Source organism: Thalassophryne amazonica, chromosome 5 (assembly GCF_902500255.1).
Source record: "Thalassophryne amazonica chromosome 5, fThaAma1.1, whole genome shotgun sequence".
NCBI classification, from domain to species: domain Eukaryota; kingdom Metazoa; phylum Chordata; class Actinopteri; order Batrachoidiformes; family Batrachoididae; genus Thalassophryne; species Thalassophryne amazonica.
The window spans coordinates 92,314,350-92,329,574 of NC_047107.1; the positions used below are offsets into that span (position 1 = coordinate 92,314,350).

The 15,225-nt window shown below is 40.4% G+C and overlaps 1 protein-coding gene across 1 annotated transcript in view; it reads left to right on the forward strand.

The window, feature by feature from the left end:
• The window catches only part of nos1 (nitric oxide synthase 1 (neuronal)), a 158,387-nt gene that overhangs the window by 110,992 nt on the left and 32,170 nt on the right, over window positions 1-15,225 (forward strand). Inside the window, 5 exon segments of the mRNA XM_034170884.1 lie at window positions 4,479-4,653; window positions 6,815-6,953; window positions 10,266-10,344; window positions 10,532-10,725; window positions 14,494-14,663. Of these exon segments, the coding sequence (XP_034026775.1) occupies window positions 4,479-4,653; window positions 6,815-6,953; window positions 10,266-10,344; window positions 10,532-10,725; window positions 14,494-14,663 (757 nt within the window).

Sequence of the window (15,225 nt, forward strand, 5' to 3'; positions counted from 1 at the left end):
TCCTAGTAAGAGCAGAATACTACTGGAATTAATCTGAATAAGTTTTTTTTTCTCACTAAATGGATGCTGCACTCACTGCAGTTTATTGTCTGGAATAGTCCCAGATTGCATTTCAGAGCTTCTAGAATTGAAACATTTTCGTGCAGGTGGTGTTGGGGAGTAATTTTGGGTTTTGGGTCTTGGGCCACATGTAGAACGAATCAGTTTTTAAATTAAGCTTTCAATTCATATAGTGGCATCTACCTTTTTTTTTTAAGGTTACTTTATACTTTTATACTTTAAGTAGGTTTTGGAGCACATACTTTTTCACTTTTACTTGAGTAAAGAGGTCAAGTTGATACTTCAACTTTTACCAGAGTGTTTTTAAACTGCAGTATCTATACTTCTACTTAAGTAACAATTGTGTGTACTTTTGACACCACTGGATAACACAAAACTGTTTCAAAGTCCCATGTCCAAAACACAGCTGTTCCGTTGCAATCGCAAACACAGCCATCCATTGTAGTCACCTACTGCAGTTTCCTCTCTGAGCCTTCGAGGTCACACCAAAATCGAATACACGTGAGTGGCATTCCTTTAGATACATGTATGAGAAATACAATATAGTTGCCAGCATTGTGTGAAAGTAACCAGAAGTTTGACTGACAAAAAACACTGGATGTTGATGAAGCAATGCATTCTGGACCAGTTTTGCCTCTATGTGATACAGAGACTTGAACCTAACCTTGCTAGACTCACTCACTCACTCACTCATCTTGGGACAGAGTCACAGGGGCAACAGCTCCAGCACGGGACCCCAAACTTCCCTATCCCTTGCTAGACTATTGAATGAAAACAGTAAAAAAAGGGACAAAAAAAGAACAACACTATGAAACACTATGAAAAATTGTAGCATCAGCCCCAAATACATTTTCGCACATCACTACTAGTTAGGTTTAAGTTTTTCATTTGTGCAAACCCGGAACTTTTCATTTAACCAGTACATTTTTCTTCTAGACCTCCACTGGTCAACAGACGACGCAGAGACCCTACAAAGCCTGTCAGGTCTGGGAAGGAAAACATATTTGACTTCCATAGACTTTCCTTTGGTGGCTTTTTCCAATCTTAACATGAGTCGCGAGGGCCTTTCTCTTCCTGAACTGACTGTTGTTCTCAGGGCTTTTGGAACTGGACCTTTGGGTTGCCTGAAGAGTTTTAATGGATTTTGCCATGTCCTGCAACTAGGTTTTTGCATGACATGTTAAATAAAGATTTAGACATTCCTTCATCTTCAACAAACACATTTACAATATTCTATTTCTGAGGCATCTCGTCCATTAACCCAGATCTGTTGATATGATACTGTTTGCTCCTCAGTGTCTTTATTTGCTATTTACACAGTATTTTTCTTCCTTTCATTTCTACTCAGTTTTCTTAATCCTTTTTTTTTCCATTAACCTAATTTAACCTAACCTCACTGGTGTTGTCCACTTGAAATTGTTTTGTTTCAGCAGTGTGTACCAAGCAAGAACAGAAAATCCAGAATCAGTGACAAGCACATAGATTCTGCTGGTCCCAGCAGAATCTATTACGAGACTATTAGCAGCAGGGTCATGAACTCATTAAATCCATCAGTCCCAGCATCCAACGAGCCCACAGTGGCTACTTTGACCACTTTGCCAGTCATGTCGAGGCCATAGCATCCAGTGTAGCTTCAAAGTATTCACAGCGCTTCATGTTTTTCACGTTTTGTTATGCTATAGCCTTATTCCAAAATGGATGACACCAGTCTACATATAAGGTCCCACAGTTCACAGTGCATGTCAGAGTACAAACCAAGCAAGAAGTTAAAGGAATTGTCTCGAGGCACAAATCTGGGGAAGGGTACAAAAACATTTCTGCTGCTTTGAAGGTCCCAATGAGCACAGTGGCCTCCATCATCTGTAACTGGAAAAAGTTCAGATCCACCGGGACTCTTCCTAGAGCTGGTCACCCGTTTAAACTGAGCAATTATGGGAGAAGGGCCTTAGTCAGGGAGGTGACCAAGAAAACTGATGGTCATTCTGTCAGAGCTCCAGCATTCCTCTGTGGAGAGAGGAGAACCTTCCAGAAGGACAACCATCTCTGCAGCAATCCGCCAATCAGGCCTCTATGGTAGAGTGGCCAGACAGAACCCACCTGGAGTTTGCCAAAAAGCACCTGAAGGACTCTCAGACCATGAGAAACTATATTCTCTGGTCTGATGAAACAAAGATTGAACTCTTTGGTGTGAATGACAGGCATCATGTTTGGAGGAAACCAGGCACCATCCCTACAGTGAAGCATGGTGGTGGCCGCATCATGCTGTGGGGATGTTTTTCAGCAGCACGAACTGGGAGACTAGTCAGGATTGAGGGAAAGATGAATGTAGCAATGCACAGAGACATCCTGGATGAAAACCTGCTCCAGAGAGCTCTTGACCTCGGACTGGGGTGATGCTTCATCTTTCAGCAGGACAATGACCCTAAGCACACAGCCAAGATATCAAAGGAGTGGCCTCAGGACAACTCTGTGAATGTCCTTGAGTGGCCCAGCCAGAGCCCAGACCTGAAGCTGATCTCTGGAGAGATCTGAAAATGGTTGTGCAATGATACTCCCCATCCAGCCTGATAGAGCTTGAAAGATGCTGCAAAGAGGAATGGGCAAAACTGCCCAATGATAGGTGCACCAAGCTTTTGACATCATATCTAAGAAGACCTGAGGTTGTAATTGCTGCCAAAGGTGCATCAACAAAGTACTGTGATTTCTTAGATTTTTACATTTTTAATCAATTTGCAAAAATTAAAAAAAAACTTTTTTCATGTTGTTATTATGGGGTGTTGTGAGTAGAAATATGAGGGGAAAAAATAATTTACTCCATTTTGGAATAAGGCTGTAACATAAAATGTGAAAAAAGTGAAGTGCTGTGAATACTTTCTGGATGCACTGTGCCCAATCACCACGACAATTTGGAAAGAACATAATTAAATGCCATTCTTTGCTACAAACAAAACACTTTATATGCCTCTTTGACAGAGCAGCTGACTATCGGGATGAGTTTATGTCTAAAATCCCTGCCAGCGTGCCACCCTGTCAAACAGATGGCTCAAGCAATATGCTCTGTGCATGATTCTAGGTTTTTTTTCTTCTTATATCACATCACAGTTTCTGTTTCACAGTGGTGTGTGGACAGACAAGTTTGTTATTGGCTGTGTTTTGATTCTTTTTTCACCAGCAGGAGGATGAGTCTCAGAAACCCTGTGTACATGATATCTTGAGAAATACTATGTATCAAGGTGAAACTTTGTACGCAAGATCACTTCACTGAGATCTTGACATTGGACACGTTGAATTCTAAGGGTGCTTACTGGGGGCTTAGCGTCTAAAGCATTGTGTATGTGAGATCAAAGACTTTGTGTGAAAGATGGACAAGGTCAGCTCACAAAAATGTCAATCAATCTGTGAGTGAAGCGATCTTGCACATGTTTGACACTGGTCACAATTCAAGTCTCAGTGTGGCCACTTAGGGGCTTGAAACTCTAAAGCCTAGTATATGCAAAAACTCCACAAGGTCTTCATGGATTGTGATTAAACTTGCTAATGTATTTTATACCTTGTTAAGACCTGCACAGTTGGAGATTGGGTTTTGCATCATAGACTAGGGTAAGTATTGCTCTTGCATGTGGTGACACTGAAATAAAGGGAGCACTGCCCTGATTTTTAATTATTTTGTGCCTTGCAGTGACATGAAAATTTTGCCTCTGAAATGAGGATACCGACATAATCTCTTAATGTTATCATTGCTGTTGTAGTCAATTTATGTGAAATCTACTCTTCGAGAATCTTAGCTTGTCTTGAGGGAGTGCAGAGTAAAGCAAAAACAGTTAAGCTGGCTATGAAGAACCAAAATGAGTGTATTGCTTGCTATCCACTTTTCATTTCCTCAGGCGGGTTGAGTTCAGGATCTGTGGAGCTGTGTAATTGATGTGGGTTGTGCAAATCCTTGATTATCGGCAGTATTCCTTCCTGGAACATTCTCTCTTAGGTTCTAATACATATGCCAACAACTCTACCTTGTTGTGCACCTTCTCCTGTGAAACACAGATGATTAGCGCCAACAGGAAAGGATACCTCGGATCAATTAGAAACATGCACTGATCCTGGACCCAAAGCAACAGAACAAGAACCGTAATCCATACTAACTCGACTGACATATTTGGAGTTTTAACCTGCTGTGGTTTGAGTGCCTCACTGAGAAGCAGAGGATGAATGACTCACATGCTCTCAGAAATCTTTTTTTTTTTTTTACTGTTCACTTTTTACTGTTCACATCTAATACTTGCCAGTCTGAGTAAATGCATCAACTGTTTGGTGCTTTTTGGAAGAAGGGGCAAGGTTACAGTAAGTCTGTCTTTTTTCTGTTACATTTTCTTTTACTTGTCTCCTATTTGATCTGCGTCTCTGTGTTTGTGTCTGTTTAGGTTCTCAGTGTTTGGCCTTGGCTCCAGGGCCTACCCACACTTCTGCGCCTTTGCCCACGCTGTGGACACGCTGTTTGAAGAGCTCGGGGGGGAACGCATCCTACGCATGGGAGAAGGAGACGAGCTGTGCGGACAGGAGGAGTCATTCAGAACCTGGGCCAAAAAAGTGTTTAAGGTACGATTTTTAGGCACAGGTTGGTTTATGTTCATGTTCTTGACCATTACAGCGCAGTGCACTAGTAATATGTTTTCATATGCTTTCTAATTATGGATATTGCAAAAAAAAATGTTTGGCAAGACAGACACACCATTTGCATTAGTGTTTGGCTTTTTAGTAATGCATCGTCAGTTGGCAACATATTGATTTGCTCCCATCTTTTCTGCAAAACCAAAAAAAAAAAAATTACATACACGGAGCACAAATACGAGGTCTGTTAGAAAAGTATCGGACCTTTTTATTTTTCAAAAACCTGATGGATTTGAATCGTGTGCTTGCATGAGCCAACCTTGAACCTTCGTGCGCATGCGTGAACTTTTTCACGCCTGTCGATTGCATCATTTTCTGGTAAGCAGCCTTTGTGTGAGGTGTGCGTCGTGCGCTCGGCGGATTTTCATTCCAAGGAAAAAGACAGAATGACTGGAGCAGCGCCGCATCCAATTTTGCCAGTTTCTGGCAACAGTTTCGGTGACGATACTATGGGCATCACACAGATTAAGGAGCGGTACAACCGGTTTAAAGATGTCTGCACAACGGTGGAGAGCGAGCCACGCTCCAGGCGGTCACCAACATGCTGAAATGACCAGATCATTTCCAAAGTGAACGCTGTGATGATGTGGGACCGTCGTGTGACTGTTCGAGAAATTGCGGAAGAAGTGGACATCAGCACTTTTTCGGTACATTCCACTGTGACAGAAGATTTGGCCATGAAAAGAGTTGCAGTGAAATTCATGCTGCTGCTGACGGCAGAGCAAAAGCACCTTTGTGTTGAAGTCTCACAGGACATGCTGTGACATGCCCAGCTCTTCCACAATTTCTCGGATAGTCACACGACTGAAAAGTCACAGAAATCCGTCTGAATCATCCGAATGGTTTCCACCTGGCTGTCGCCCAGTTTCTGGCAAAATTTGATGCGGCAATGCTCCAGTCATATAAAATGCAACACTTTTGTTTTTGCTCCCATTTTTCATGAGCTGAACTCAAAGATCTCAAACATTTTCTGTATACACAAACGACCTATTTCTCACAAATATTGTTCACAAATCTGTCTAAATCTGTGTTACTGAGCACTTCTCCTTTGCCGAGATAAACCATCCCACCTCAAAAAGGCCACACTGGAATGTGCAATTTTGCTTTATTATGAGGGTCAGAAAACCTGTCAGTATCTGGTGTGACCACCATTTGCCTCACACAGTGCAACACATCCCCTTCACATAGAGTTGATCAGCAGCCAGATACCATCGACTGCAAGCATTTTCCCACGCAAGTCTGTTACGATATCAAACTGCAGTCAGGTCGAGACCCCGATGAGGATGACTACCATGCAGATGAGCTTCCCTGAGACAATTTCTGACAGTTTGTGCAGAAATTCTTTGGTTCTGCAAACCGATTGTTGCAACAGCTGTCCGGGTGGCTGGTCTGAGACGATCTTGGAGGTGAACATGCTGGATGTGGTCCTGGGCTGGTGTGGTTACATGTGTTCGGCAGTTGTGAGGCTGCTCAGATGTACTGCCAAATTCTCTGAAACGCCTTTGGAGATAGCTTATGGTAAAGAAATGAACATTCAGTTCACAGGCAACAGCTCTGTTGGACATTCCTGCAGTCAGCATGCCAATTGCACACTCTCAAAACGTGCAACACCTGTGGCATTGTGCTGTGTGATAAAACTGAGTAGCCTTTTATTGTGGCCAGTCTAAGGCACACCTGTGCAATAATCATGCTGTCTAATCAGCATCTTAATATGGCACACCTGTGAGGTGGGATGGATTATCTCGGCAAAGAAGTGCTCAGTAACGCAGATTTAGACAGATTTGTGAACAATATTTGTGAGAAATAGGTCTCGCGTGTGTGTATAGAAAATGTTTTTGGTCTTTGAGTTCAGCTCATGAAAAGTAGGAGCAAAAACAAAAGTGTTGCGTTTATATTTTTGTTCAGTGTATATAAAACTCTTGATTCAGTTGCACATAGCTTTGAGCTGGTGGAATCATTCCTGCTTAAAGTCAAAAGAATCCTCCTACAAAGCATTTATTATTCCTCTGAAACGCTCAGCTACTGTTGTAGGTGTGAGGAGAAGTTTGATTATGACACTGATCTTTCCTCTGGCTGTTTGCACATCAAGGCTGCCTGTGATGTGTTCTGTGTTGGCGATGATGTGAATATCGAGAAGGCCAATGATTCCTTGATCAGTAATGACCGCAGCTGGAAGAGGGACAAATTCCGCTTGACATACACAGCTGAGGCCCCGGCCCTCACAGACGGTAAAACGTGAAGCCCTGGTAACCGAAATGTCACGATGCAAGATTCAGAATGGTGCTTATTGCAACCATGTGATAAAAGATTGATGACATGTTCTATACAACACTGAAGCAAAATGAATGCCCTCATCTACAAGGCACCAAGGTTCACTGAATGCTTGATAAGTCCGAAAATAGCGTGAAACACACACAGTCATCTTCACGATCACCAGATTTCAACCCAATTGAATAATTCTAAGAGGTTTTAGACTGATCCAACACATCATCAAAATACCAAATGAGGTAATTAATACCTTTAATCAGAATGGAGTTCCACAGACTGAACAAATGATCAATAAGCCCGACATCTTGGCAAGACACTTTAGAACCAATTTTGATGATCTGAAGTAGTGATTCTCAATCTTTTTTTTCACTGGAGCTCTCCACTGTAGCTAAGAAAAGCTGAGCGCCCTCACTTTTTACTTTTAGCGCCCACACAGTTATTTCCTCTTTGGTTCAGGTTCATCAAAAACAAAACAAAACAAAAAATTAATCCTTACATTAGTTTGGATTGTCCAATAAAAGTGTTGTTGCTGTTATTATTATTATTATGATGATGTATTATGCACTTTAACATGCGCACTTCTCATTTTGACGACCTCAGAGGATACAGTTCACAATTCAATTTATTTATATAGCACCAGATCACAACAAAGTCGCCTCAAAGCGCTTCACACTTTAACCTATTTTTCTCAAAATCAAATCACTTTATCTTTGGCTGACCCTCCAATATTTCACTACATTTGGTCAAAATCAGCTCAAAATAAATAATTTTCTTCACACATGGATGGACGGACGAACTCATAAGTATGAAAACTATACCCTCATACGTGCTACTGCTGTGTGCTGGTTCGCTACTACTACTACTACTACTACTACTACTACTACTACTACTAATAATAATAATAATAATAATAATAATAATAACTAGAGAGCAAACCTCCACCAACGCTATTTTCCAATTCCACAAATTTTTACCTTGGAAAAAATTTTCAAGGTCAAAGTCCTGTTTGGTTTTTCATAAGCTAACATATAATACAAAAATATTAATCAAAAGGGCTTTTCGGTGTTAAAAAGAATCAAATATCCGCTAAATTCGCAATACGGATCAGATGTGGCTCAAACCTAATCTATTCATTGAGAGTGCTGAGAAATGAGAGTGATTGAAGCACTTTTGATTGAGATATAATGCGAAATGCACATCAAATGGACTTTTCAATATTAAAGTCAAATGTCCACAAAATACACAGTCCGGATCAAACTTTGTGAGGTGATAGTGAGTGCTAGCCTGCACCTCACTTTCAAATATAAGAGCGATTGGGGCACACTGGATGAAGATATAATGTAAAATATACATTAAATGTGGTTTACAATGTTAAATTTAAATGGCCACAAAATCTGTGATCTGGATCATACTTTGTCAGTCGATAAAGGATGCCATCCTACATAACGCTCTTAAATATGAAAGAAATTTGATCTTTTTTGACATTTTTGAATTTTTGAAAATGTATTCAATGTTTGTCCTGACTTTGTCATTTGACCTATTCCCTTGAAAATAATTGTGGACTCCAGGCCGTTCACAAGCAGACAGACAAACAAACAAACCAACAAACAAACAGGGGCGATAACATAACCTCCTCCAACTTCATTGGTGGAGGTAATAATACATTCAAATGTTTCAGTGCAGTAACATACAGTAGTGTTCAGAATAATAGTAGTGCTGTGTGACTAAAAAGATTAATCCAGGTTTTGAGTATATTTCTTATTGTTACATGGGAAACAATGATTAGTAGATTCAGTAGATTCTCACAAATTCAACAAGACCAAGCATTCATGATATGCTCACTCTTAAGGCTATGAAATTGGGCTATTAGTAAAAAAAAGTAGAAAAGGGGGTGTTCACAATAATAGTAGCATCTGCTGTTGACGTTACAAACTCAAAACTGTTATGTTCAAACTGCTTTTTTTATCAATCCTGTGAATCACTAAACTAGTATTTGAGTGTGTCTAGAAAAGCGCTATACAAATAAAATGTATTATTATTATTATTAGTATTTAGTTGTATAACCACAGTTTTTCATGATTTCTTCACATCTGTGAGGCATTCATTTTGTTGGTTTGGAACCAAGATTTTGCTTGTTTACTAGTGTGCTTGGGGTCATTGTCTTGTTGAAACACCCATTTCAAGGGCATGTCCTCTTCAGCATAAGGCAACATGACCTCTTCAAGTATTTTGACATATCCAAACTGATCCATGATACCTGGTATGCGATATATAGGCTCAACACCATAGTAGGAGAAACATGCCCATATCATGATGCTTACACCACCATGCTTCACTGTCTTCACTGTGAACTGTGGCTTGAATTCAGAGTTTGGGGGTCGTCTCACAAACTGTCTGTGGCCCTTGGACCCAAAAAGAACAATTTTACTCTCATCAGTCCACAAAATATTCCTCCATTTCTCTTTAGGCCAGTTAATGTGTTCTTTGGCAAATTGTAACCTCTTCTGCATATGTCTTTTATTTAACAGAGGGACTTTGCGGGGGATTCTTGCAAATAAATTAGCTTCACACAGGCGTCTTCTAACTGTCACAGCACTTACAGGTAACTCCAGACTGTCTTTGATCATCCTGGAGCTGATCAATGGGTGAGCCTTTGCCATACTGGTTATTCTTCTGTCCATTTTGATGGTTGTTTTCCGTTTTCTTCCATGCGTCTCTGTTTTTTTTTTTTTTTTGTCCATTTTAAAGCATTGGAGATCATTGTAGATGAACAGTCTATAATTTTTTGCACCTGCGTATAAGTTTTCCACTCTCTAATCAACTTTTTAATCAAACTACGCTGTTCTTCTGAACAATGTCTTGAACGTCCCATTTTTCTCAGGCTTTCAAAGAGAAAAGCATGTTCAACAGGTGCTGGCTTCATCCTTACATAGGGGACACCTGATTCACACCTGTTTGTTCCACAAAATTGACAAACTCACTGACTGAATGCCACACTACTGTTATTGTGAACACCCCTTTTCTACTTTTTTACTAATAGTCTAATTTCATAGCCTTAAGAGTGTGCATATCATGAATGGTATGGTCTTGGTCTTGTCGGATTTGTGAGAATCTGAATCTACTGGTACCTTGTTTCCCATGTAACAGTAAGAAATATACTCAAAACCTGGATTAATCTTTTTAGTCACATAGCACTACTATTATTCTGAACACTACTGTACAATGCACTGCAACTGCTGTGCACTTTAATGTTTGCTTTTATGTGCCAACAGCATTGTACAGCGTCCACAAGAAGAGGGTGTTTGGAGCAAAAATGCTTGAATCTCAAAATTTACAGAGTCACAAATCTACGTAAGTAAATCATAATCCATGATATACTTTTGCAGAAAAAAAGTCATGTGGAATATGTGTGAAATATTGACTCTAATGAACTCTTGGTGTGGAAAACTATAATTCTATTTTTGATGGCATGTTTTCTATCTGGAGCGGACTTTATAATGTGTGGTTTTGTTCTCTAAATTGCTGTTCGTTCTTGCAGTCGCTCCACCATATTTGTACGTCTCCACACAAATGACCATGACGCCCTGCGATACCAGCCTGGTGACCATCTGGGCATCTTCTCTGGCAATCATGAGGATTTGGTGACATCTCTCATCGACAAACTAGAGGATGCACCGCCTGTAAATCAAATAGTGAAAATTGAGTTCCTAGATAAGAGGACCACTGCACTGGGTGAGTGAGCAAAGTCATGATAAACTAAATATTCCATCAGGCTAGATATGACGTCAGGACAACAAAAACTAACAAAAGAATAAAAAATGTATTCATTTTATAATTTATTTTTGTCATCATAAATATCTGTCATATACAGTACTGTGCAAAACCTTTAGGCACATTTAGGGTTGCTTCATCCTTTAACAATAATTGAACTTGGTTAAATATGTAATATTTATCATTTAAATACACAAAGCGAGAGCGGGAGAGAGGGAGATGAAACCATAACGCAGTCATATCTGTGTCACTACAGTATATGGAAACTCAAAACATGATATCCATACATTGTGAAATCTTTGTCATCAAGCTGTCTGCTGTGATGGTTGCAAGAAGGATTCGAGCAAATCAGGACTTTCATGTGCTGTGCCAAAGTTATACAGTAAAACTCGCCTAAACCGTCATTGTATAAACCGGATATTCGCATTCACCGGACAAAAGCAAAAGTCCCAGTGCTTTTGTATGGTTTTCCATGTAATAAACACTGTATATACTGGATTTTGTATAAGGATTTTCCCTCACATCGGACAAAACGTCCCATCTGATTGCAATGCATTCCCATTAAAAATCCCTCACATGTACCGGACGGAGCAGTTTTGACGTGCCCAGTAACAGAGGTACTGTAAGAAATTAAAAGTTCAGCACTGACACTCTGCGATTATTTTTTTCAAACCAACGGGACCTGCAGTCTGTGCACCTGCTACATCGGACATCGCAAAAGGTTGTGATCACTTTTACATTTTCACTCCTTTCTGTCCCGTCATATTTTAAAAGTTTTTGCAATGCACAGATGAAAACACCAGCAATTCATGGAGGAAATTCTCACCTTACGTTTGATTTGGAGGTTGTAGAAAGCAGAGCTCGTTGAGGGACAAATTAATCCAGAAAATCCAGAAAAAAAAATCCAGAAAAAGCATAATCCAGAACAACTGTGATGGAGAACTTTAAAACTGTCATACACATTATCGTCATTGCATGGGATGGAGGTACAGAGCTGCAAAAGCATAAATCAGGGTTTCGGATTTTAAGGTACCACTCTGTACGCAGTGGATTTAGAAAAAAGAGTGACTCGACCAAATGTAAACTTTTTAATGTATATAATGTCCACTGCTTATTTAAGGCAAGTTTTAATTTTTTTCAGAGGAATTTTTGACACGGTTATTAAATGAGGCAGGTCCCAATTAAGGATTCCCCGTAGATCATTCAGCGCCTCCTGGGTATAACTAACCCATTACATAATAAATATAATGGATTTTGTCTGTTTTATACATATAACAGATTTCAGTCATAACGGACAAAATTTGCTGGTCCACTTGAATCTATTATATGCAAGTTTTACTGCATGTATATTTGATTTCAAATGCTTCTCAGATATAGCTGTGTGACTGACTTATCAGAATAAGCTGCCTATATAAGTGTATTTGTATACATCAAGCAATTTGTGTCATCATTAAAAAATGCCATCATGTACTCTCCACAGGGTAGACATGGTGTATTAAGTGTTTAACATACACTGTTATTGAGTTATGTTCCCAAGAACAGTCAGTTATGTTATACAGATACAAATAATGAATGTTTGAGTTCAAAGTACAAATATTTCATGAGGTGAAAGCTGGAACATATCATTCAACATAACATTCTGTCTTTGTGTTGTTTTAGTGGTCGGCCCTTCCTGATAGACGTTATTGGTTGGCTTTGAGTAGGATGGTGTAGGCTGATCAGGAAGGGCGGATGGGGGTCACACACGCACACCACGTTCACTCACGCACTACATACCTTCTGTCTTGCAAGAATAAATTGCATATATGTGTATTACTGTTCATAAATGGTTCTGCCAGTGTGGCATTTGCCATTACTATATATGCAGACATGGGAAAGAAAAAAAAATGAGCACAGTTTTTCCATTCTTTCTTCCTACTAACAGCCTCCAGACACCACAGTGGATTTGTTTTGTGTGTGTGTGTGTGTGTGTGTGTGTGTGTGTGTGTGTCTTATAAGAATTAGCAGCGTCAGTTAGCTTAATCAAATTATGTCTCAGGAGAGTCGTCCCCCGCGCGCGCACACGCAGCCTGGTTGGCGCTTGTGCGTGCATGTACTGCTACCAAAAAAAGACTGTACAACATCAGTGCAGCAAAAAAAAAAATCACATAAGAAATTAGTCCAGCTTTTCATTACAAGTTCTTGCCAACAGCCTCCAGACAGCAGAGTGGATTTGTTTTGTGTGTGTGTGTGTGTGTGTGTGTGCGCATGTGCGGGTGCGCGTGCATGTGCGTGCACAATGACGTGTGGGCACGCGTACATGCACATGCACGAGGACATGTGCGCGTGCATGTGTGCGCGCGTGTTTGCCTGTGTGTGGCGAATGCCATGGTACCAAATGTATGGAACCAAATTTGCACTCTAAATGGAACCAAGCTGCACTCTAAATGCAATGCAACCCAAATGAGATGAATTAATCCATGTCATGTGACATACAAAGCACCAATCAAATGACAAGGATCCACTCAGCCGTTATATAAATATAAATATTTAAGTATACAACATAGTTACTGCAGCTATGCCACTCTGTTCACACCTCAACCTGTCAGATCGTAGAAGTTAAGTAGTGTAAGCCCTGATTAGTACTTGCCTGGGACGTCACTGAGCAACACCAGCAGCTCTAGATGTTCCTCCATGTAGTACTGGAGTTGGTTCAGGAAGGGCATCCGGTGTAAAATGTATGCCAAATCCTAACATAGATCACTACCACTGTGGTGACCCCGAGCTGAAAGGAGTATAACCACCAGACAACTCAAAAATATAACGCCTATATGTAATGGGGGCATGGTGGCTTTGTGGCTTGTACGGATGCCTCACAGCAAGAAGGTTGTGGGATCGCTTCCCACCCTTTCTGTGTGTAATATGCATGTTCTCCCTGTGTCTGCGTGGGTTTCCTCCGGGCACTCCAGTTTCCTTCCACAATCAAAAACATGCTGTGGAACATCTACCAAGAGCCACAGATGGAAATTAGCTGATGGCTACATTCTGTCTTGTTTACTTCACTGTATGGGGATGTTCATGATTTTGCACTATCCCTTCACAAATACATTCACTCTTCAGGTATTACACCTATGTTGTGAGTCTCGAGTGTCTGCAATGTATTGTGACTGAGTTATTGTGTTCACAAAAAAAATGGCTCAATACTGATATAATAGGCAAGTATAACCATCAATATTCTACTCTTCACGGGGTACCAATTATGTAAGTATCAAACACTGAGTATGCTTTGTTAATGGGTAATTGCTTTCAGAAGAAAAATCACACCATCCTGATTGACAGGCAAATAATGTTGTCCTTTTCACAAAAATGGATCCACACACAGAAAGATGCAAGCATGACATCATAGCAGTGTCCCCTGTATTATGTCCAAAGTAATGGGACACAAAAGTCTCCATTATAGATCAACATCATAGAGCTAAAATGAAGGGAAAGGTACAGTATTTTCCAGAGTATGAGGTGTTTTTTTTTTGTTTTTTTTTTACTAGTTTGGGAGGCCCTGCGACTTATACTCCAGTGCGACGTATATGTTATTTCCTCTTCAAAAGACATTTTTGACAGGTGCAAATTATGCTCCGGAAAATGCAATAACTTTGGTGTTCAGACCTGCGCTTATTGCTCTTCTTGTTCTTATTATTATTATTATTGTTATTATTACATAGAGCAAAGCTTTGACTGTAATTTTTCTTACAGGTGTAATCAGTAACTGGACAGCAGAGACGCGGATCCCTCCATGCACCATCAACCAGGCCTTCCAGTACTTCCTGGACATCACCACTCCTCCAAGTCCTGTGCTGCTGCAACAGTTTGCTGCTCTGGCTACCATTGACGAAGAAAAAAAGAAACTAGAGATCCTCAGTAAGGTAAATTCACTTAACATTTGGCTTCACCATGAATCGTGGAGAAATATAAAAAAAAAGACTGTAAAGCACTACTGCATTGATCTCTGAGCACGGATCTAAGCCAAAAACATTAAAACAATGCAATGTACATGTGACAGCTACAGACCCAGCTCTTGGCGTAGAACCGCCACTTAGGCGGTCGCCAAGGGCGCCACCTGCTGGAGGGGTGCTACTGCAAGCTCCCCCACCCCCAAAATAAAACAATTCAGCCCTCGACATTAACGCTTCTCTGATTGTCCAAGAAACATAAAAATGTGATTGGACAGTACAGATCCTTGATAATATAAGTCCAGTTTTTCTTTCTAAAGTGGTCAAATCTTTTTTTGTGTGTGTCATTGAGTTTCGGAGCTTTCCTGACAGCACGTGCACATCGTGACCACAGCCTGTGAAAATCAGCCTCAGGTGTGTGAAGCTTTTCCACAAACCTGCATGGAAGAAGAAGATGTTTTTATTTAATGTGGGTAGGAAAGCACTTAGCAGCATATTTCCAGAAGGACCCACAGCACGTGTGTGTCCTTCTCCC